Here is a 24,976-nt window from a genome sequence, read left to right as displayed (position 1 = left end):
CTTGCGGGGTATTATGTAGATGTAGAATATTATATTAATAACATTTTTACAAAATTGATTCATCAAATACAACATCCCCACACCGTGGGATCATCTGTATTAGTAAATTATCTTAACATATTACGAAGGTATTCAATAAAATAAATTGTAAAATTACACACAAAAATCATAACACCCTAAACGAGCTTCTATACACAAAAATAAAATTTGAAACCCCTACAATTTTAAAAAGTAATGCAATATATAAAATTCCATGCCTCGATTGTAACACTTGCTATATAGGACAAACATCACAATATTTGAAAAAATAGGATTTCACAACACAAGTCATCAGTAAAAGGTGGTATAACACTGTGTGCTCTTGCTAGCCACAGCATAAGCAATTGCCATGTTTTTGATTTTGACAACGCCGAAATTTTAGATGATGACATTATATTGAAAAAAAAGACTTTTCAAAGAAATGGTACACATAAATAAATCAACTAACAGTTGTAATAAAAAACAGGCATTGAAAACCTTAGCAAAATTTACTTATATTTAATTAATTAAAATTAATGGTAACTAGGTTTGGTAATCGCTTAGCAACCTAATATCAATAGATATGTGCAAAGATAAGGTATGTCAAAATTGTTGTCCATTCTCTTATTTTTTCATTATATTATTGTACAAAAACTCTTTCATAATATTTATTTTTGCAACAATAATGTATATGATTGTGTTTTGTTTTGTTTTTATGTTTTCATTCGTAGCCCTGATGATAGTTTTAAATAAACTGAAACGTTGGCTAACATAGTTTTTGCATCATAAAAATTTGACCTACGCTCTAAGAATTATTTTATCATTAACATTTTTACATTGACTGCGACTAAATAATAGAATAATCATGTCATAATTTCTTTAAACTTTGAGTCCTTTTTAATCAGACGTTTATCCTCATAAGGCTTTATGCCTTATTATTGTCATTATTCATTATTTATTATTCATTATTTATTAAATCATTCATTACTCATCATTTTGCCTCTATTTTCCCGTTGAGGGTAGCTAGAGCCGCATAGGCTGAGTTGTTTAAGCATGCAAGATGTCATTCGACAATGATATGTCACTGTACACCACTGCATTATAAAGTTAAATTGAAAAAGGTTTCGTTAGAAAACACAAAATTAAAGATTATTTCATCATCTATCCTTTTTAACACTTGGTCATTCCTTGACTCCATCCGTCCACCGTATTCCCTCAATCTTCCTCCAAACTCACATTTCAAACGCCCCAATCCTGTCCCTGTCTCTCTTCCCCATCGTCCAAGTCTCACATCCATACATAGACTCACTCCACACATAGCACTTCGCCAATCTCTTCCTCGATTCTAACAAGGATACGTCGCCAAAGTGATGTTCGGGATCTGCATGCGGATGTTACTAACTGGAACTATATAGGTAAGGTAGAAAAAGTGTCACGGCTTTCTTCCACATAGGCCCGGGTTCGATAGATATTCGCTTGTAAAGATTTCGCGCAGCATGACATCCCTTGAGTAATCGCTACCTCTTAACTACGGCCGTGTTTTTCTCTCTTCTAATTTTTGAAATCACCGTTACATTTTATCCCCATTCGTTTTATTCAGTTGCTTCGCGATTTAAAAAAAATTTAATATCAATTTATGGATTTTAAACCAAACTCCGAATTGTGCCTTACCACACCGATTATTCAAGGGGTGTCATGTTGCGCGAAGTCTTTACAAGTGTATATCTCTCGAACCCGGGCCTATGTGGAAGAAAGCCGAGACACTTTTTCTACCTTACCTATATAGTTTCAGAAAATAACATCCGTATACAGATCCTGAACATCACTTTGGCGACGTCTCCTTGTAAGTCCGGTCCCTTGTCACACAATGCTCTATTCTTCTTCTTAACAGAAACTTCTTTCCCCTTTCCTATCCTTCTTTTTATTTCTCCTATACTCTTCCAGTCCTCTTTTATCAAAGTTTCCAAGTAGCTGTAGGTTCTCACATTCTCTGTTTCACCTTCTTTTGTCCTCAATCTCATGCCATCACAGCATATAATCTACATGAAACGTGGCATACACTATCGACACTTTTAGAAAAGTATGTGGCCACAATATGTGCTGATGTGATCCATTTTAATTGTGTCAAAACAAATTTTTATTTTTCAGCCTCTCCGGATGTCCCAGGAAAGACAAGGTTACCCCTGAGAGTAAGTACAACTTCATATTACCTGCATTATTTTCATAATTTGTAGCCAAAATGTTTTATATTCTATTTTATTTCTTTTTAGCTTTGAGCTTCATTAAACGAGATCTATGAGCTAGTATTTACAATACGATGACGCAATCTCACCCATTTCGAGAAAATAATTATTTGAGACGATTATAATCTCATATTTTCCCCTGATTCCCCAAAAATCCACAGTATTAAAGAAATATCGTAAAGATTCTCAATGGTGTTGCTTTTTTTTATTTTATCTCGGACTTTTGGCTGATACCTCTTACAGTTGTAAAAACAAAAGTATTGTTTCCCTTGAAAACTGTTATGCGGACGCAAAAAAGGAGCGAATTTTGATCCGAAAAGACTGTAAAAATGTGCGTTCCCCCTGAGGATGATGTTATTTCCAAAGCTCGAAGAAGTTGAACGTCTTTGAGCAACCTCTAAATATCAAGCAATCGGGCCGAAATTTTTATGATATCCATTCTGCACGGTAAAGCATATTTTAAGAGGTAGGAATAAAAAATCCGAGAAAAAATGAAAAGTAAGCAACACCTTACTGAATGCACAAGAACATCATTTGTCATGGTAACTGCATAGTTTATTCTGAAAAATGTTTGCGTTGCCTTAGTTCAGTAACTAAGTAATTGTGACCCCATGTTTATGAAACAAAAAAATACTTGATGAATTCTTCTCGGGTTGTCAGCCGGGTTAATTCTTTCGTATAAGCCGACGTTTCGAGAGACGAATTGTCTTCCATCTTCAAGGCTTTGTGTTACTCTTTGAAAGTCCCAATTTCACAAAATTGTAAATGTGTGAAATTGAACTTTGAAAAAGTAACACGGCTTTTTGGATGGGAGACAAGTTCTTCAAGGCATCTTCGAGGCCGCGTTGCTCTTTGAAAGTCAAATTTCACACAATTGTAAATTGAAATTGTGTGAAATTGGACTTTCAAAGAGTAACACGGCCTTGAAGATGGGAGACAAGTCGCCTCTCAAAAACGTCGGCTCACACGAAAGAATTAACGTGGCTGACAACCCTAGAAGAATTCATCAATTGTACTCACCAGGAGAAATTAAAAATCGTTAAAAAAATACTTAAAACTGTCTCCCTTACCATCTCCTGAATTATTACAGATTCATCCTCAAACACTGTATTTTGTATCTATTACAGTGTTGCCAACCGTCATTGTGCCTCTAGTCTAACTCTTGTTACCTTCATTTGTTATTTTTTTCATCTAACAAGGGGAGTGTCACAAAAGTGTTGGGGCTCGGATTTCAATCAAACTTAGTATTGTTGTAGTGTGTCAGGAGCTGTACACGAATCAGCCTACATATAGGGTTATATAAACAATAGTTTAAACAAAAAACGTAGTTAAACATTTACAGGTAAAATGAATTCCCTTAGAAACGCATGTCCGTTAATAATGAGCGGTAGCCCGGTGGTTAAGATGTTCAACTCCCGTAGGTCATACGTTCCATTCTCGGAAGTTTTTTTCAATAATTTTTTATACTTTTCATTTATAAAAAAAGCCTGCTTTTTATCATTATTTTCATGACTTTATCAGAATATTTTATTTTCTTCCGCATGGAAGTCTTTTTCTGCAACTCAGCAGCGTCTGTTGTTTTCCATTTTTTTCACACCCATCCAAGCGAATATATTTCACCTGTAAATGTTTTACTGCGTTTTTTCGTTTAAACTATTGATTATAAAACCCCGTAATGGGGTGATTCGTGGAAGAGGGTGGTTTCCTTCATCAAAGAAAACGAAAGGCATTGATTGCGATTCGTTACCCACCATTAGTGTATTCATAATATACAAATTATTTGGTTTTAGAAATACCGGGTTAGACGAATGGCAATGGTCCATTTTTATCCTCATTTGAAAAGGGCCAGATTGGCGCCCATGCGATGCCACTCCACGTGACGTCACAGGGACCTAGTTTCTATACGAGTAGATAGGAGTTTTACATCGTCTGAGATTACCAATGCATGCATGAGGCGTAGAGCTCAGGGAAACATGTCTTAACAATCACTTATTAAAACTGGCTAAGGTCGGAAAGTTTTCCTCGTTTGATAAGTTATTAATAATCCTTATTTAAGCCAAGCGCTACCAGCCAGCAGGGTACTAGGCTAGCCGCTAGCAGCCTGCGTCGTATCAGCGCTAAGCCTCGCCTCAAGGTCACCTCGCAGGGCGGGAGGGGGAACCAGAAATACGTCACGTGGAGAGACTTCCCGACATTCATACTTAAGCGTCGCGTTTTCGCGCGCTTGAAAATTTTCACTTTTCATTTAATCGTGAAAAATAGATATCGTCATTAAAAAATCTAAAAGCGTGAAATACGTACTCCAGGAGTAATAATCTTTCGATTTAGGCAATAAAAAAATAATAGGAAACCACCCTAGTTCCCGAAGGACTACAACACGACAAACTTTGATTGAAATCGTGGAACTAGTTTTCGGAAACTCCTCTCGTAAGTTACTTAAGTAACCTACTTCAACTTGTATGCTAGATTTCATGCTGCCTTCGTAGTTCGTATTGAACGTTTTGAAAGGTCAGCAAACTATCTTTTCATGTGGTATCATGGGGCTCTTTTAAAATTGCCGGCATGTTATTATCCCTAAAATGTTAATTTTTTGTTTAAAAATTCAATGTTTCTCGTGAAATACACTTCTCAATTTGGCTAAAAACTTCATTTGAATCGGTGAATAATGAATTCAATAGAGACTCCATATTAAGCTAAATTAGGAATGATGTGGGATTCTGCATATTCATTAGCAATGTATAGGGTAATTCAAATGGAATGCCACATCTTTAAAAAGTCTGTATTTAGTTTAAGAAACAAAGTAGAAAATTGTGTGGTAGATCATTTTGAAGAGTATTTAAAAACAAGTTTTTCTCTCTTGAAAACAAGCTCACAAATGTTCAATATGACCCCCTCCAGAAACTCGAGCCATATCAACCAGATACTCATACTTATTCCACGCTCTTAATAGCATATCGGGATAAAAGTATGGATAGCTGCTGTTATTTCTTGTTTCAGATCATGAATACTTAATGGTGGAGGTGGTCGAAACACTATACAGACTGTCCCAAGGGTCTTGTGTCATTATTGACTGTAATTTTAGTAACTTTGCATCGAGCAATATTCATGAAAATTGGCACACTTTTGGGGAAAGGTCCTAAGTTTTGTTGAGTGTAAGCAAAATTTTAAAAATTTGACCATTTGACCTCACAATGTGGGTCCAAACCTAAAATTTTAATTTGCCTTATGGGTTATCAATGTTTAAAAAAATCGAGATAGAAAAAGTCTGAATTTCATTGACCAAGATGTCAATTCTTAGGTTATACTATATACAGGGTGGCCCATTTATCTTGACCACCCAAAATAACTTTTTGTCCTGATGCAAACTCAAAAATGTGTCAAGCAAATGTTCATTAGCCGTCAGGGGGACATTAATCAGCATGATTGCCTTCCTTGTAGCTTTGTTATTTACAAAGATATGAACAGCGGTGTGTCTTTTTTAAATGGATCCCTACATTTTTTATTCGGCATTTTATTTCCTCTCCTAAAAAATTATTCAAAAATGTAGCACAGTGGACCATTAACATAAACACAACGTTATGAAAACATAAGGAACTCGTCCACTTACCGGAGTTAGCAGTAAACAAATGACAATCAAGTCAATACATAACACAAAAGTCACTTTGTGCCCGGGACCACAACCGCGTCCACTAACTAGAGTTAGCAGTAAACAAATGACAACCAAGTCAAAAATGATGATGCTGAAAAGCGAGATGACATATGAGTGGTTACTGATCTGTTCATAAAGATTTCCCGCAGATAATTAGGGATTCTCTCTCTGAAAATCTTAAAAAGGAGAGCACCGAGTAGATATTTCCTTCGGTCACAAAGATTTAGCCAACCAAGGCTGATTTTGTACTGTGATACATGAACATCCTTTCTTAAATTGAATACATATCTTACACATGAATTAAGCAGCCTTTGTAACTTTTTATCCAGCTCTTTAGGCATGTCATTATAAAAAAGACTACAATAATCAAAGGAAGGGAATACCAGGGTAGAAATTAACATTTTTCGTGTGGATATAGGAAGTAAGTGCTTATGAAGTTTTAGTTGATACAGTGTGATACAGAAGTGTAAAAAAATAAGTGGAGATCTCTTATCTTAGCCACCCACGTTGAATGGTGTATTGCATGAAATGTGTTGGCCAAGAAAGGTTTATAAATGTCAGCTTGTTTTTTAGTCTTAAAAAGGTACTTTCCTTAGGTAAAAATCTTTCTTATTTACCACCCCATGTGCATACATTATTGCTGAAAAAATTTTTGGCTTTATCCTATGTAATCCTGTCTATTAGTTTTAATTTTAGCATTTGTGTTCAAGTATTTACACCTGCTTCGTTCTTTTCTTTTTTTAATTAATTTTTTTACATTTTTTCCAAATTCTTTTTTATGTTTTCACTGCCTGAACGTGTACTCCCCAAATTGCTAAGGTTGGTTTTATTGATGATGAATATAATGTGTTGTTTTTATCTAAAAAAATTAAAATTGTGTTTTTTTTTGTGCGTAATGTGCAACTTATTTTGACGCCAGTCAAAATACCTCGCCTACGTAATGGTACACTTTTCGCGTACTAAGTTTAGATTTTACGTTTCTCCACTTGTGGGAAAGCAATGAAGAAGTTAGTGTCGTGGGGAGATTTTCGTATGAAAGAGTAAAAAAGAGAGGTGCTATTTCGGACTCTACCGAACTCACCTCGAATATGCAGCGAGCGTATGGAATCCGACGCAGAAAGACTTAATCCGGAACATTAATAAAAAATCTTAAAGCAAGCTGCGTAATTCTGCTAAAACTGATACAGGTGTATAGAGAGCGTAACGCAGGTATCATAGGAAATGGGCGGGGAGCTGCTAGGTACTCGGAGACTGCGCGCTAGGCTTAGATTGCTTGAACAACTGAGAATGGATATCTTCATACCCCAACCATATTCATACTCCATACTTCCAACTACAGTGGAATCCGTTCAATGGGTCCACCGGTTACTTGGGGCAGCCGCTTAATTGGGGCAGATCTTGAAGAACAGAACCCAATAGAGGAATATCCCAGAGTATTCTCCGCTTAATTGGGACAGCATGCCGCTTTATTGGGCCATGAGTCGGCGACATAGACTCTATACTCGCGACGAAATTAAAATGTTTTGTTTTCAGAATACTTTTTTTTAATATTTTCCTCCTTTGATTTACTCTTATTTTTCACAAATGTTCCTAATCTTGCCCTATTTTGAAAGATCTTATTGTTATACTATCTGCAATAGGATAGGACTTTTCTTTAATAGGATTAAGTAAAAGGCATTCATTCGGCGTCGCCCGAGGCTGTGACAAATATTTTTTATTAATTTGTTACAATTCTTTAAAATGATGATAAGTTAACTAAACTCGCTGATATATTAATCAAATTAATAGTTTAATAAACTTATGTTGCATTATAAACACTCATTAGTCTTCTTTCTATCATTTCAACGTTTTTTTATGCCCATATGCAGGATAATTCGCCTAATTGGGGCAGCCGCTTAATTGGAACAAAATACACAAGTCCCGATATGTCCCATTTAACCGGAATCTAGTGTATAACCATTTTTATTCTGTGGATGGTATTAACTGGGGATGAACGGATGAAGGATTTTTTCGGATCCGGCTTCGAATCGGATCCTTGAATATCAGAGCCGGATCTTACGGATCGGATATTTTCGGATCCAAATGCATTTTCAAATTCCTGACGCTGAGGTTCCCCCGATGACTGTTCAATCTCTTGGGAAGAGTCACACAATGTGCCAATCGTATTTTGCGTTTTTTATTTTCCACGGCTGAAATTCTCCTACTTAACCTCTGCGAGAGCTTCCAAACAAAACGGTTCATGAGTAGGACAAGAATCGCATGCGACGGCGACATTCACTGAAGCTATTATTTAAAATTTCGGATTCAGATCCGACGTCTTCCGCGACTTATGATCCGATAAAGGGCAATATCCGTGGATATTTGGATCCGAGGTATCTGATCCGACCATCCCTAGTATTAACACAAAGGTAACATACAAAGTGAAGTTAAGTACCTGGGAGTTACGATAACCCCGAGCCTCTCGTGGGGAACATATATAAGGAATATTTGCGGAATAGCCCTGAAGAAATTAGGATTTGTCAAGCGTATTGTGGGAAGATTTTAGGATGAGAAAGTAAAAGAAAGGTGATATTTCGCACTCATCCGTCCGCATCTTGAATATGCAGCGAGCGTATGGGATCCGATGCAGAAAGACTTAATCCGCGTACTGAATAAAATACAAAGGAAGGCTGCGCGGTTCGTCAAAAACTGCGTACAGACAGCGTTACCCAGATGTTGAGCGAGTTAGGCTGGGAGCCGCTGGAGACTCGGAAACTGCGCGCTAAGTTTAGATTGTTTGAACAATTGAGAATCGATATATCTTTAAGAGCGACACGGAGAACATAATATTAGAGCCACACTATATTTACAGGTCTGATAGAAGCGATAAGTTAAGGGAGATGTTTTACCAAACGATTATATTTTGAGAGGATTCAAAAATTTGGGTCAAGTGCGTCCCTTGTACTATAAATTGTCAACTTTAGTCAGCTGCTACATCTCCACGTTTCAGATGAGAATCCCAAACTGACGATCCCTATTCTAGGATTGATCTAGAAAACGTTTTATATGCGAAGTCTTTACTTTTACTCATCTCTAAAGAAAATATGATACCCTAAGATCTTGGATCGTAGTAATTTCGATATGAGGTCCAAAGTACATATCCCTGCTTAAAAATACCCTTTGATATTTGCAAACATTAATAATAATAGTAAATTGTTTTTGTTTATTACTCCAAAAAATAAAAAGTACAGAATAGAATTAATTACATAAAACGGAATAACTTTAGGTAGGCATTAAGGACAACCTGTTTTATGGCTACCATCATTTACAAAGGGTCATGCTGACATAGAAACATTTGAATTGAAGCAAGTACGTACATGTATTATATCATAGAAGAAAATCCTCCACACTTTGCATTCTAATCAACCAAGACTGAATATTTTTCATAATTACGTTATTATTTTTTGCTTTCAAACATGAATCAGGTAATAAGTTGTACACTTTTAGGCCTAGAAACAAGAAACAACGTTTATACAGCGTAAGATTAGTCCTTGGTAAAGTAATACGTGATCCGTAAGTAAATTTGTTTCCGTCTATAACTTATCAATGATGAAGCAGTTATTCTTTATAGGACGCCTGCTGTTAATAAATCAAATTAGTTTATTTTTTCTCCCATTAATCTCTTTATTATTCTTATTTAACCATTACTCCGTTAGCTTTAGGTGATTCTGTAAGATATCACCATCACATACTTCACTTAAATTATGCAATCATCTGCAAAGCTTCCATTTTTTCATTTTTCCGTTGTTGACATCCTCCATTACTAACTCTACCATTTAACAGCAATTATCTGTCCTTCATTTACTACGAGTCGTTTTCTTACTATTCCGAGTTTACATGCCTTACTCCATATACTTTTCTCCTGCTTTAATCCCTATACAATTATGCATTTAGGAGACCTTTATTATTAATGTATTCTACCGATTAAGGTAGGTCTACATGGATCATTAAAGATGTTTTTCGTCAGTCTCCCCTTCCTCCGAGCTCTTCCTTCTTTAATTCACAATAAGACCTACTTTTCATTCCACCTAATAAATCCTATTCTCTTCCTTACTCTCCCTCGTTTACCTAAAATTCTACCTTCTATAACACTGTTTTCAACATCCCTTCCTCGCTCAGTACTCGCTCCATCCATACCTTCTGTATCCTCCGTATCTCACCTATACGCTGCCTCTCCTCACCCACCATATCAAGCACTTCATCCTTCCTCGTAACATTTTACCCTCTATAACTCGGTTTTCAACATCCCCTCCTCGCTCAGTACTCGCTTCATCCATACCTTCTGTCTCTTCCGTATCTCATCTATAAGCTGCCTCTCTTCACCCACCAAGTCCAGCACTTATTTGTACATTTCTGCCTTCTTCACAAGTACTTGCTCTTTCCATGCCTTCTGTCTCCTCCATTACTCATATTAGAAGCTGCCTCTCCTCACCCACCATATCCAGCACTTATTTGTACATCTCTGTCTGCTCCACAAGTACTCGCTTCATCCATACCTTCTGTCTCCTCCGTATCTCACCTAGAAGCTGCCTCTCCTCACCCACCATGTATAGCACTTATTTATACATCTCTGTCTGCTCCACAAGCACTCGCTCCATCCATACCTTCTGTCTCTTCCGTATCTCATCTATAAGCTGCCTCTCCTCACCCACCATGTATAGCACTTATTAATACATCTCAAACTACTCCACAAGTACTTCTTCCATCCATAACTTCTGTCCCCTCCGTATCTCATCTAAAAGCTGCCTCTCCTCTCACCATATCCAGCACGTATTTGTACATCTCAGTCTACTCCACAAGTACTCGCTTCATCCATACCTTCTGTCTCCTCCGTATCTCACCTAGAAGCTGCCTCTCCTCACCCACCATGTATAGCACTTATTTATACATCTCTGTCTGCTCCACAAGCACTCGCTCCATCCATACCTTCTGTCTCTTCCGTATCTCATCTATAAGCTGCCTCTCCTCACCCACCATGTATAGCACTTATTAATACATCTCAAACTACTCCACAAGTACTTCTTCCATCCATAACTTCTGTCCCCTCCGTATCTCATCTAGAAGCTGCCTCTCCTCTCACCATATTCAGCACGTATTTGTACATCTCAGTCTACTCCACAAGTACTCGCTTCATCCATACCTTCTGTCTCCTCCGTATCTCACCTAGAAGCTGCCTCTCCTCACCCACCATATCCAGCACTTATTTGTACATCTCTGTCTGCTCCACAAGTACTCGCTCCATACCTTCTGTCTCCTCCGTATCTTATCCAGAAGCTGCCTCTCCTCACCCACCATGTATAGCACTTATTCATACATCTCAGTCTACTCCACAAGTACTTTTTCCATCCCATAACTTCTGTCCCCTCCGTATCTTATCTAGAAGCTGCCTCTCCTCACCCACCATGTCCAGCACTTTGTCGTTTCTCCTCCTCTCCGTCCGCTTTACCTTCTCCATTCTTCTCCACACCCACATCTCGAATTCCTCCAATCTTCTCTCGTCTTCTTTCCTTAGTGTCCACGTTTCCGTATCGTAAAGCCGTACCGTACCGTACTCCATATCAGACTCTTCACTAGCCTTTTTCTTTAAGCTATTACATAACGATCCTCTCATAAGCTCATTATTCCCGTTAATAAACGCTTCCTTTGCAAACGCAATTCTTTTCTTGATGTCCTTACTGTTGTAGGCATTGTCCTCTAATGTGCTGCCCCAATAGCTGATTTTCTCCACAAACCTGGCTGATAGCCAATTAGATATTGCAAAGAAAACCTAGTTTCATCATTATCCATATTATGCTTTAAGATTGATTGATGGAAAGCTGACTTAATCCTCCAACTTCTAATCTATTGACTACAAAAGTTTATCAAATTAGATTTCAGCTACTTGTATTGTGTAAATGCAGCTTAACTAGTGTTCACAGTTCAGGCAGTATTTAAACTTTCTTTGACAGTACCGGTCAACCAATTTTGTATTTATTATTTGCATTTATAATGATTTTTCTTATTTCTTGCTAAGAAGACAGGAGATCAGTTTTTTTTCAAACTTCTGTATTTTTTTCCTTTAAGAGAGGGTGATTTTGTTTCATTTTTTCGATACCATTTTCATTTTTTTCTCTCGGTGAAGTGAATCTCTACTACGTAACTCTCCGTGGTCAGGCATGAAATTTCATTCTATGCATTTATGTTCGATTTTTAGCATCGATGCCGATGGCGGCAATTTGCAAAAAAGTATTGAAGGAAGGCCTAAGATCGTTTAAATTAAATACAATGTTTCAATGCGCGCGGGAAAAGTATTAATAAATCGTTCTTCATTTATTTACGTGTAAAACAAATCGCCTCTCATTTCTAATTCCAATTCGTTCATTCTACCCAGATATAGTTCGTTAATGTTAAAATGTTTAATTTTCGGCTCTGAATCAGTGACTCCATCTCTCACATATCTGCAGTGCTTTCGAATTTTGAGATGAAAATTATTTATAATCAATTCGTTAATATTAAATAACTGTAAAAATTGTAATTAAATTATTTTTCGAATCAAAAACTTTTGTTTAGAATTTTCAGATAGCGTTTATCAGTGATTTTCGGGAAAATCGAAACTTTTCGGTTGTACTTTTGCTTTCATTCCTTTAAAGTCATAATAGAAAATAAATATCTCGTGGGTTATTTAATTATGATGCCTATGATTGAAAAATTTTGTCCTTGAAGTACTGTAGGTGGAAAGTCAATTGATGCTGAGATTCAGCTTCAGTTTTTCCTTCGGAAATCCCCTTTCACCTTCATTATTAATTAATGGAAAAAGTTATTAGCGTTTCCTATCCAAATTTCCGTGCAAATGTATTGTCTATTGCAATGTTGTTTCCAAAATGTAGGTGGAATGCTAAAATAATGCTGAAAATACTAGAATTCTGGCAGTTGCACTACTAAGTTTTAAGTTGTCAGCCAACGTTTGAATCGGAAATTGTTATTGGAATGGGAGAAGAAGTGCTTTTAATACTGGATAATGGCTTAATGAGGCCATATTTATGTTTTTAAGAACACCTATCGGGCTGATGCCTGCAAACAGCTTCGCAGGAAGCATTCTAAAATAAAGTTTCCGTTCCTGAAATTGTAATTATCGGTCACCATTTCGTATTAGTCAGAAATCTTCAGAATCTATGGATGTTTTCACGTGGAAGTTTTGAATTGAAGCATTGAATGTAAAAAAATTTCTAAACAACTTTTATACACATTTTCGACTCACAGCCACAAAAAAATAGGCATCGCGTTTTAGATTTTTGAAAGCATTTTATTTGAAAAACGGCTTTTGTATTTAGGATCTTACGGTGATGCTTCTCTAAGCGTACGAAATACATAGTAAAAGGCTAGACCATTTTTATTCTTCTTCTAAAAATTATAAAATGTAGGTCAAAGCTAAAATAATCCTCAAAATCTTAAAATTTTAGCTTTTACTCGACTTAGTTTTAAGTTTTTAGCTAACGGATGCTGTTATTGAAATAAAAATCTCGTTCGACTGCAAAGAAGGCTGCTTTCTATTTTTATTCATAACTATCAAGATTTAAATAATGAAAAACTTTAATGCATTGTTATAAAATATTTCATTATCTATTATCTTATTAGTGATAAATTCGGAATAATAATTTTTGAACTGCGTAAGTCGTGAACCTGCCTATTTTGTTAGATCCATCGCAAAACCGAATGTGCCTGACCACGGTAGCTGCTTTCAATAAAAATATTATGCTTTTGTTATGGTCGAATAAATTAAATTCTTTTGAAATCAAATTAAATGCAAATTTAGAAATATTTTTGGCTAAAAATAATATTTTTTATACTCTGCCAGTTTGAGTGACACTATTTTTAAAAGTTCTTTCCTAAAAATGGAAAAATATGTGTAATTTTTTAAGGATTTGTTAGCCTCTTCAATCAATCTAAACAACCTTTTCATTCTCCATTTTTTCCCAAAACACAACAATACACTTTACATTTTCATCTCGCTGTCACACTAAAAAATAACAATAATACCACGCTATATATCTCATTTTTTCCCATTTTCACCGTGTATCATGTCTCATTGATGTTCAATGTGGTTATTAAACTTGCATTCATGCATTTTATACCAATATTACCGCAAATATATCACCATATGATCTTTTCGTTCAAATGTCATCCATTTAATTTTACCATTCACCTCTCATTTCAAAACTCAATTCGTTCAATCTACCTGGATATCGTTCGTCAATTTTGAAAAATGTTTCCTCAATTCCTGATTTTGAATTAACGACTTCTCCCTTTATATATTTGCAACGCTTACGAATTTTGCGCGGAAAATGACTTATGACTAATTCACTAACGTGAAAAAATCGTAAAAATGTTAATCATTGGCCTTTATCTAATAATTTTTTGACTCCGTGTATAAACTGCTGAAAATTTCCTATTATAATTTTATAAATTGTTCTTTTGTGTGAAAATATTTAATTACTATCCTATGATGGAATAATGACGTCGATATCGCTATTAACGTGATTTTAAAATGCATCGTAATATTCACTTTAAAAACTATTTTTGTGAAAATGTTCACGTATGTATCTCATTCTGTGATCCGGATTATAATTTATTTTGCCACAAATTTATTTTCCTGCGTATAATACAAACTGCATCACGTGATGCCTCTTCGTCACCGTCAAATCAATATGGCGACCATAAAGTTCTCGCCCAGCACGAGACCATTCTTAAGTGTCCAACGCCAGGCTGCAACGGCCGAGGTCACGTGAGCACCAACAGAAACGCGCACCGCTCCCTGTCGGGCTGTCCTATAGCCGCTGCAAACAAGATGGCGTCGCGCGCAAATCCAAGTCTTCAAATGTCCGCCCATCGGAAGAGCCCTGGCCATCCGGGCGCCATGTTGGGAGCGCCATCTCAAAATGGCCGACAAGCGCCAGCTGTTGCTCAACCAACGCCAATCAGGCTCAGTTCTTATGCGCTACACAACGGTAATAATGGCAACACTGTCCCGCACACTGTTGAGGCTAACACGCAACAATGTAGACTGTCCGGAAGCGGTCAGGAGAGTGGGAATCAGTCTCCAATACCTTCAGGTGGAGGGAAGTTCGGGCAAGGTAGCGCAATGAGCAACGGTAACCCGGGAAGCAATTACTCGAAGGAATCTGGAATTGGTAAGTTTAAAGGAATGACCGCTCTTAATTTAAAAAAATGATTATATAATTTGGGGAGTACACGTTCCTACCTCTTGCTTAGTTAAACGTAGCCTTCAGTGCATGCACTTGTGTCTACTATAAGATAAGCTTTAAACTATGTAAAATGATTCGTTTGGTATCTTTATTTTATATTAGAAGTGTAAATAATCATTCTTTGCGTACATGCGTTGCTAGTGTCTATATACAACGTCCTTAAACTATATGCAATGATTCATTTTGTATCTTTAACTTATATTAGAAGTGTGAATAATCATTCTTTGCGTACATTTGAAGCAAGCTTTTCTCTGCCTTACATCCTTAAGGTGATGTAATAATCATAATTTGTTCTTAAAACTTTGCATGCAAATTTTTTACTTAATGTACCTGAATGATTCCGAGGTTCTAAAAACTTGAAGGTATCATTAGCCAATGGTTTTATGGACGAAAGCCCTGACAACAATTGAATTAATGTATATATAATAATTATAAGAATGAGGGATTGATGTATTGTTTACAACGGCGTCCATTACAGATGACAACAGATGATAGAATCGACAATCGACTAGCAGCTAAGTAATATAACGTTGTTTTTTACATAAAGTCGTCTTTCTAAACTATGAAAAATCCTAACGAATGTACATCGAAAGATTGATGTGGACAGATCGGATCATGCTGGTTTGGGCTGGTTTATTTGTTGGTTCGGGGCGTGGTGTTTGTACAAAGGACACGAACATATCGTGTACCTAAAGTGTGTACTCGAGAAATCATCTACTCAGCTCAAGATAATTTATTTTCCTCTGGTATTACTCGAAAGTGCATATCTACTCGTTTATTTATTTAATGTCGCAGAGTCGCTTGCTGATTCGATCGTCAACAGTCATCCGCTAATGAATGTGATGTAAACAATGAACCCTTGTATTATTAAGTTAGGTACAAGGGCTGTTCGTAAGTTAACTTCTGTTTCTTTGTAAAAAAAAACGCTAAGATAGACTAACAAAATGTATTATATGCATCTTAAAAGTACGGCTTTCCTTTGCTCTTTATTCCCATCAAAATTTATGACTTGTAATATTTACCAACTAACTTTTAATTTCCTTCAGTAAAAAAATCTGTTCATCGTCCTCAAATCTCTGGCATTCTTTTCTTCATATGCATAAACCCATTCCAGAGAAACTCCTTCTTTCATAATCCTTTCATAATAAACAATCGAAAAGCAGTACGCTTTTCGCGGAATTTTCAATTTCAGCACACATTTTAAAAAGCTACCAAAACACAACTAGCGCTAAAACGACCTTTACTCTGCCACGACTGCAAGCCGTCTGACCTGCTTTGCGTGTCAACGCAACAATGGGGGCACTACCCTCACCTTTTTTCATTTAAGCGACCAAACGGAGGTTAATTTTCGAACAGGCTTCGTACATGTATACCAATAATTGAATTGTGGTCGCAGAGCTTTTGTCCGTATCTAGTATTATTTTCAAAGTGAAATAGGAGACGAAATGCTGAGTATTATGAAAATCTGACAATAATCGGCTATTCGGTAACACTCTATAGTCACGTGAAAGCTCTGTATTGATGAATTAAGCGGGATAATAAAATTATCTTTAATACTTAATCCACAAATACTTCAAGTACGCAATACTTTGGGAATAGTAGCTAATAAATGTTTCTTTCCAAGTCATTGTCCATTTTCTGTGGATAACATTTTACTTTCTGTAGTTCCCAGCATGCCACCCGACTACGCTTTCTGCAAGCCGATGGAAGGAGGTGAATCCGAGGTAAAACCGTGCCTGACATACGGCCCTCCATACTACAACTCCCCCGCGCAATCTGGCAACAGCGCTATGCACGCCAATGGTAGCGTTGGCAACAGCGCGGCTAAATCCAAGAGCGAGGACGAAGAAGACGATGAAGAGGAGGGGGAACAGCGGCCCATGATGCCTTCGGCGTTGCCAAATCGCCAGCAGGAGGGTGCGGCGATGCCGATTCGGCAGCAGGAGATGTCCGCCATGGCGGTGAAGGTGGAGAAGGCGGAGATGGGAGGCTGCAGGTCCGGGTTCGATCCCTATTCGAGCCAGGACTCGGATTCCGGATCGAGCGTTATGCACAACATGGCAAACCAGCAGGAGTCGACGTTGCCAAGTCTCCCGGTCGCTCAGAACATGTATCCTGGCAGGGAATACGAGCAAGGACACATGGTTTACAGGTTCGTGCGATTAAAGTTGAATTCTTCTTTATTAGCTAATTACAGTTATTGAGTTTATACGCGTTCTTGGAGTTATATTCACTGCTTAACTCAGTGTGGCCAACTCTTCCGTATAGGCTGGCAACCAATGCAATTTCTCAATGTTTTAATTACTTTAATGCCAAAAATTCAAAATTTTGTAAAATATGTATGAATTTTACATGTATCTACATTCTTGCAAAAAATCTAAAAATGACTTTTTGAGAAACTGTTGAACTTTGGATCTCCTCTTTTTTTTACGCAGTATTGAGCTTTATATTCACAACACAGGGAAAAGAAGAAGGGGTTAGGAGGATTTTTGGATTTTTCCTCCCGTTGTTGCACATATAAGGGTTCATATTACATGTGATCTTTATGTTTGTCCTCATACTAACGACGAAAAATGTTGAAACTCGTGGACAGAGTTCATACAATTGTGGAGCGATACTTTGTTTTTGCCGTTTTCTACCAAGAATACTAATGCGTTCCACCTATCATCGCCGAAATCAGTTGATTGTCTTCGTATTAATTATTTATTTACAAAATTTTCTTTTTCGCTTCGAATCTTAATTTCCTCCAACATTGTTGCCACATTTCTCAGGGACTACGAGCAGCAGCAACAGCAGAGGCAACCCGGCAACGCCGCGGCGTTCGAGGCCCGGCCTTACAGCCAGGGCCCGCCGCCTCCCCAACCGCCGCAACAGTACGAGGGCCCATACGAGAGGCCCGGGTTCGAGTCGGATGCCGCGAGGGTCGCTGCCGGCTACGGGGGCTATCCCGGTGGCGGTGCGGTGTACCCTAGCGGGCCCCCAGGGCCCGAAGGTGGGCCCAACGGAGGAGAGGGAGGGCCAGGCCCCCAGCAGAATGAGATGGCCCCTGCTCAACAACAACCGGTCTACCCAAGGTGGGCAAATCTATTTTTTTAACCCTTCACTGCATTTTGTGTCATGTATGATCCACTGTAAACTGGATGCGGTTCCCTTGAAAGTAGTCTTAACACTTTTGAGTACCGGCCGCTAATTTTAAATCGCTACTGAAAAATCCAGCCATTTTTACTAAATTCGTACATTTTTAAAACATAAGCATCAAAAATATATTTATATCGATGTGTGTTTCAATAAAAATGGACTTCGCTATGCTTTATGAATAAGTTGGATAACATTTAATGGTCGTTTTAAAATATATAATTTAACAATGAAAACCTACTGTTTTTTGAAAAATAAAAAAAGTTGCAACATATGATGAACCGCCATAACATGCATAATATTTTTTTGTTACGCTGAATTTGAACAATTAAAAGCTTGGAAATCATAAAAAGCATAGTTCCAAGCAAAGCATTATAAATCCTGGATGTCAAAAAGGGTCACTGCACCCTCAACGCATGGTCCATTGGTCCAAAGAATTTTCATTCAAAGTGACCTAAGATGAGGATGCCGGTAGCTGCAGAGGACTTTTCGTCCTCAGGGCATAAAGTGAACTCTTTTTCCATCGAATAGTTGATTTTTGAAAAAACAGAACCACTAAGCAGTAAACTGGAAAAGTACCATGGGCGAAATATTACGGCTTCACGCGTACAAAGCCAATTTAATAGAAAGACGTAACATTACGTCCATGGCAATCCTCACAAGGATTAGCAGGACGTAATATTACGCCCATGGTACGAAAAGTGTTAATATATCCGCGTTCGAAATGTCATTGCTTGAATACCTAAAAGCCATTACGACGAAAAATCGGATTCGGATCCGGATTCGGAACTGATCCTTGGTTTTCAAAGCTGGATCTTTCGGATCGGATATTTTCGGATGTGAATGTATTTTCAAATTCCTAACGCTGAGATTCCCCCGATGATTGTTCAATCTCTTGGGAAGAGTTACACTATGTGCCATTCGTATTTTGCTATTTTTATTTTCCACGGCTGAAAGTCTCCTACGTAACCTCTGCGAGAGCTTTTAAAACGAAACGGTTCATGAGTAGGACAAGAATCGCATGCGACGGCGCATTCGAAGAGAGAATCGGAACTCTTTCCACCCTTATTACATTCACTGAAGCTCTTATTTAAAATTTCGGATCCAGATCCGATGTCTTCCGCGACTTTGGATCCGATGTAGGGCAATATCCACGGATATTTGGATCCGAGATATCCGATCCGACCATCCCCAATGCTTACGCTTGCTGCAATTAAAACTAACGAAATACTTGTCGCCGTGTGATCAATATGAAGACTATAAAATATACAGGCTGTCCCACAGGTTATGTGTTATTTTTGACCTCTAACTTTAGTAACTTGGCCAAATAAAAGGCTTCGCCAATTAAATCCGGTAGGCGTCGCCTCTTCAAAATTGGACTGGGAGCAAGTCATGTAATTATTACGTACGCCATAAGCCATTCACGTAATACATATGTTGTTTTGTGCATTTTCGCGGAGATTTCATTTCTTAAAATATATGAAAACATACATTCATTTTGCTCGGGTTTTTCCTGCGTTGCGTATACGCAGCATTTTGAAAATCATATAGTGTGATGAAAATATTTTTTTTCCAGAAAATTATATTAATTTGGTCAAAGTAATTCGGAAAATACAAAAACAATCGAAGTTAAAAGCCCTGAATACAGTCTGGGGTGTAATGGGTTCATAAGCATTAGTGTACTCATATTTACGGGATATACGTAATTGTGCATTCTAATGGCTGCATTCCTTAATGAATTAAATTAATACACGCTGTTGCGTTCTCGGCAGGCCCATGTACCAGCCATACGACGCTTCTGCCATCAACCTGTCCGTCAAATGCGCCGCGGCTGCTGCTGCCGCGGCCGCCGCAGCCGCCGCCGCGCATGCGCAGATGGCGAAAGCGCAGGGCGGCAAGGCTGGCAGCCAATCGCTGCCTCCAACGTCACCCGGCGGATCCGTCATGGACCTATCAACGTCCAGCGTGACATCCACCAGCTCAACGGTAAGCTCCGCTCAACTGTGTTATATTCCACGAACGAGAATTCAGGAAAGTAGTCGTCATTTGGCAAGCAAACCAATTTCTCAACACTTCGATGACTATGGGAGGTAACTCGGTCGCCCAAAATTAATTCAATGTTGTATAATGTTTTTAAATTTTGTCCCTTTGATATTTTTTGCATTTGAGCTCAACCACCCTGTCGGTATTTAGGCGACGAATACTCGCTTTACACTTTACACTAGAATTGTTTCTGAAAATTTAGGATCCTCTTTTGTAATATTACTAGTTATTGCTTTTCCAACTATTTCATTACCGATGCACTTCTGTTTTTTCCAGTATGGCCCCCACGCGCACCACCTCTCGCCCAGGTCCACCAACTCGCTCGGGCCTTCGGCGTCATCGCCTACGCCTTCTCCCCAGGGTCAAACCCTGGACCTCAGCGTGGGAAGACCTCAAGGACCACACCAGGGCAATGTACAACAGACGCATAGGTGAGTAGAAATGTCCCAATGGATCTAATTCGCTTCATTTAATGGGTTGCTCTGATGAAATTAAAAAGGTGACTTTTTTACATGTCTAGATAAGTATTTTAATGCTATTCACGTATTCAAAATATGGCTTCATAATTCTCAATATTCTTGTAGCTTCAGAGCATCAAAGTTCGCGAAAATTACTAAATTCTCTCGCGCTACAAGAACGCCCTGTGACGTCATAATGCGAGCAACACCTCGTTCAGATTACGATTGTTCCAGCGATCGTTGGAACTATCGTGCATTCACACGACGATGGTTAAAACTTGTGTTGCCCTCTAGTGCTGACATCTAAAGTGAACGGGAAATTGACGGTTAGCAAAGCTGTTGAGGTATGCATGGCCAAGATATTACTGTGTTCGACGTGTATTTAACGAATAATTTTTCTTCCGCCCATATTCTTTTTTCCGTGGTTAAATCCATGAAAAAAATAGAGCTTCACGAGCTTTTCGTCTTTCTCTTGTCGCTTCCTCTTCCGGTCTCCCAGTGCCTAACCATCGTAAAGCGGCAACGTTTGGAACTACGTGAACTATTGTCAGGACATGTATTCACACGGCTATGCCTCTTTCACATTACGATTGTTACAGCGATTGTCGGAACTACCGTGCATCACACGAGGATTGTTAAAACCTGTGCTGCTCTCTAGTGCTGACATCTAAAGTGAACGAGAAATTAACGGCTAGCAAAGCTGTTGAGGTATGCAGGGTCAAGATATTAATGTGTGCAACGTGTATTTAACGAATGATTTCTCTTCCGCCCATATTTTTCCTTCCGTGGATAAATCCATGAAAAAAATAGAGCGAAGGGTGGTGAAAAGATGAACTTTTCGTTTTTCTCTTGTCGCTTCCTCTTCCGGTCTCCCAGCGCCTAACCATCGTAAAGTGGTAACTTTCGGAACTACGGTAACTATTGTCAAGACATGCATTCACACTGCTAGTTCGGCCAAATTCCGTTAGGACGATCGCTCAGACGATCGTAATGTGAACGAGGCATAAGCAGATTCGCTCCATGGTAATAACAAACACTATCGACCATAACAAACAGCTACGACGATGCTGATTCATAACTTGAAGGGTGTGTGAAAATAAAGTTGTGTATGCTGTTAAAGATTTAACGAAGAGCGTATTGCGTGATGGGTGACTTCGACTTCGTGAAGGCGTATTCTGGGAACATTCTGAAGGTAGATTAATTTATGGTCGCTGATTTCTTTTCCCGCAATGAAGATTTCTTGGCCCGGAGTAGAGAAGCTTTAAAATTGAAATGTTAAATCAACTGTCTCGTGTCACCTATAAGATTATTCCGTCTTTTTATTCAGGTTTTCATGAGGCTTCTCTTCTCTGCTGCTCTTCTTAGGACTTCCTCGTTACTAACTCGGTCGATCCATTTTATCTTCATCATGCTTCTGTATCACCACATTTCGAAGGCCTCTATCCTTGCTTTCTCCGCTAAGGTCATTGTCCATGCCTCACCTCCGTATAGGAGCATACTCCAAATGTAGGTTCTTATATAAATTGTGTCTTCACTTCCATATTTAAGTTTCCCGCCGTTAGCAAGTCTTTCTTTTGGTGGAATGCGAAAGATATTTGCGAAAAAAACTGCCTTAAACTGGAAAGGTGGCAGGGAATCTCTTTGAAATGGCTATCCTCTTTTCTTTGGGTTATTGAAAGTACGTCTATCAAAAAAAAAAGCCTATTCTAAGCCTAGCTCGCAACCTCCGAGTCTCCAGCGGATCCCAGCCTAATTCGCTTAACATCTGGGTAACGCTGTCTGTACGCCCGTAGCAGTTTTTGACGAACCGCGCAGATTTCCTTTGTATTATATTAATTTCGCGGATTAAGTCTTTCTGCAACGGATCCCATACGCTCGCTGCATATTTAAGGTCGGACGAGTGTGAAATAGCACCTTTCTTTTACTTTCTCATCCGAAAATCTTCCCACAATACGCTTGACGAATCCTAATTCCCTAGCATACCTGTGCATATCAAACATACGATACAAATGCTTCGGTATTACGCATTAGTCTTTCCTTTCTCAATGGTATAATATACTCTTTTGTGAGTAATAATGAAGAAATATATCTGCGATGGATTTAAATCGATTTATCCATTACTAAGTATAAATTTCGATTCATCAATATCATTTATTTGAGTTTTACTTTAATGATGAATGAATAGCCCTTATTACGAGTGAAAATCGTTTGATTTCCCGCTCGTTTTTTATTTGAAACAAAGCATTTTTATTGGTTCTCCACGGTATCGCCGGCCTCGGATTCAATATTTTTCATACCTATCCGCTCTTCCTATCCGATACCGAGAATTCGAGTTTTCTTCGGTAGCGGGCAGGAACTGATGTTTTCTCCGCCAAGTTACAGACTTCAGTCGGGAGAAAACTACGGTAGAAAACAGTTTCTCCGGAGAAAGGAGATTTCAAGTTAGAACCGGCCCTATGACTCAAGGAGGTTTGCGATATATGAGAGGTTCCAGGAAGGACAGATGTCTTGCACTTCCAAAGAGGGTGCTACTTCAATCTTCGATCCGTCGAATCGGGAAGGGCGAAGTGTGGTTTGGTGGGGGATTCTTCATTAATAAAGATTGGATATTAGCGTCTTTGAGAAGGGGGTGGGAATTTCATATTCGGAGCAGTGCATTGTGGGTATAAGGAGGGAGGAGAAGTAATTTATTCCAACTTCCAAACCGGCTTCGAATTGAACCCCTGTAAACATTCTGACGCGAAATATCTAGCTACTTAAAAAAAATAAATATTTCTGAAAGAAAAACTTTACTCCGATATCATAGGGGATGTGCTCGGTATAGATCGGTATTATTCCGTTCAGTTTTTATTCCCAACGGTTTATTTCCCGGTTGGTTGCAACGCCATCTTTATATTTTTTATGCTTGGCATTGTTTATTTCGACCATGATGTTAGGCCTCATAGGGGTCCGTCGTAGAGAAATTTTTCGAACCAAACAAATGCCGACCGCGTTGCAACCAATCGAAATCAACCGTTCGGAATTATAACCGATTAGAGTAATAGGGTAGTTTCCTTTAACAAAGAAAACGAAAGGCAAGGATTGCGATTCCTTACCCATCATTAGTGTATTCATAATATACTAATTATTTGGTTTTACAAGTCCCAGTACAGACGAATGGCAATGGTCCATTTTTATCCTCATTTGAAAAAGGCCAGATTGGCGTCCATGCGATGCCACTCCACGTGACGTCACAAGGGCCTAGTTTCTATACGATTAGATAGGAGTTATACATGGTCTGAGATCACCAATGCATGAATGAGGCACAGAGCTCAGGGAAACATGTCTTAATAATCACCTATTAAAACTGGATAAGGTCGGAAGGTTTTCTTCGTTTGATAAGGTATTAATAATCCTTATTTAAATCCAAGCGCTACCAGCTAGCATGGTACTCTGCTACCTGCTAGCATCCTGCGTCGTATCAGCGTTCCCCAAGGTCACCTCACTCGTGGCAGCGGGAACCAGAACAACGTCACACGCAGTTTCCCGGCATTCATACTTACCCGTCGCGTTTTCGCGCGCTTGAAAATTTTCACTTTTCATTTTATCGCGAAAAATAGATATCGTAATTTTAAAATCTAAAAGCGTGAAATACGTACTCCAGGAGCAATAATCTTTCGATTTAGGCAATAAAAAAATAGAGAGGAAAATACCCTATGCCGATCAATATCATACACACTTCCAAATGATTCATATGGCATTACTGAAATTCGAGATTCCTTGAATCGGATTTGTTCCAACAACGTCGCTTTTATCGTGTGGGGTTTACATCCCATCTCGGAGGTGGACATTGTTTATTCAATTTTGACCTTAGGAACCGATAGGAAAACTTATTATAAGCCGAAAATTTTTTATGTATTTTTTCGTAACTTTATTATTTTTCGAGTTTTCGCTATTGAAAGTTAAAGTTTTTAATCGCGTAAATCAACGTCTTTTATTGATTTTTCGCAAATAAATTGAAAAATACTCATTCTTAAAAAAACAATAACTTATAAAATTGTAGCTTATAAAACAGCAAAGAAAATTCTTTTTTATGTTTCCTTGGCAGCCAGTTCGAATCGAGATACGGCTTTTTAATGACTAGCTTTTGTTTGTTAAACGCCGTATTTT

At 38.3% G+C, this 24,976-nt stretch overlaps 1 protein-coding gene across 1 annotated transcript in view; it reads left to right on the top strand.

The window, feature by feature from the left end:
* Positions 1-2,170: 2,170 nt before the first annotated feature.
* LOC124172993 (extensin-like) overlaps positions 2,171-24,976 on the top strand; it is a 39,332-nt gene continuing 16,526 nt past the window's right edge. Inside the window, exons 1-5 of the mRNA XM_046552526.1 lie at positions 2,171-2,207; positions 16,857-17,343; positions 17,963-18,265; positions 20,099-20,312; positions 20,646-20,800. Of these exons, the coding sequence (XP_046408482.1) occupies positions 16,865-17,343; positions 17,963-18,265; positions 20,099-20,312; positions 20,646-20,800 (1,151 nt within the window). The 5' untranslated portion in view covers positions 2,171-2,207; positions 16,857-16,864. The remainder of the gene's footprint in view (positions 2,208-16,856; positions 17,344-17,962; positions 18,266-20,098; positions 20,313-20,645; positions 20,801-24,976) is intronic.

Source organism: Ischnura elegans (genome assembly GCF_921293095.1).
Source record: "Ischnura elegans chromosome 13 unlocalized genomic scaffold, ioIscEleg1.1 SUPER_13_unloc_3, whole genome shotgun sequence".
Taxonomy (NCBI): domain Eukaryota; kingdom Metazoa; phylum Arthropoda; class Insecta; order Odonata; family Coenagrionidae; genus Ischnura; species Ischnura elegans.
This window is presented reverse-complemented; position numbering and strand designations above follow the sequence as displayed.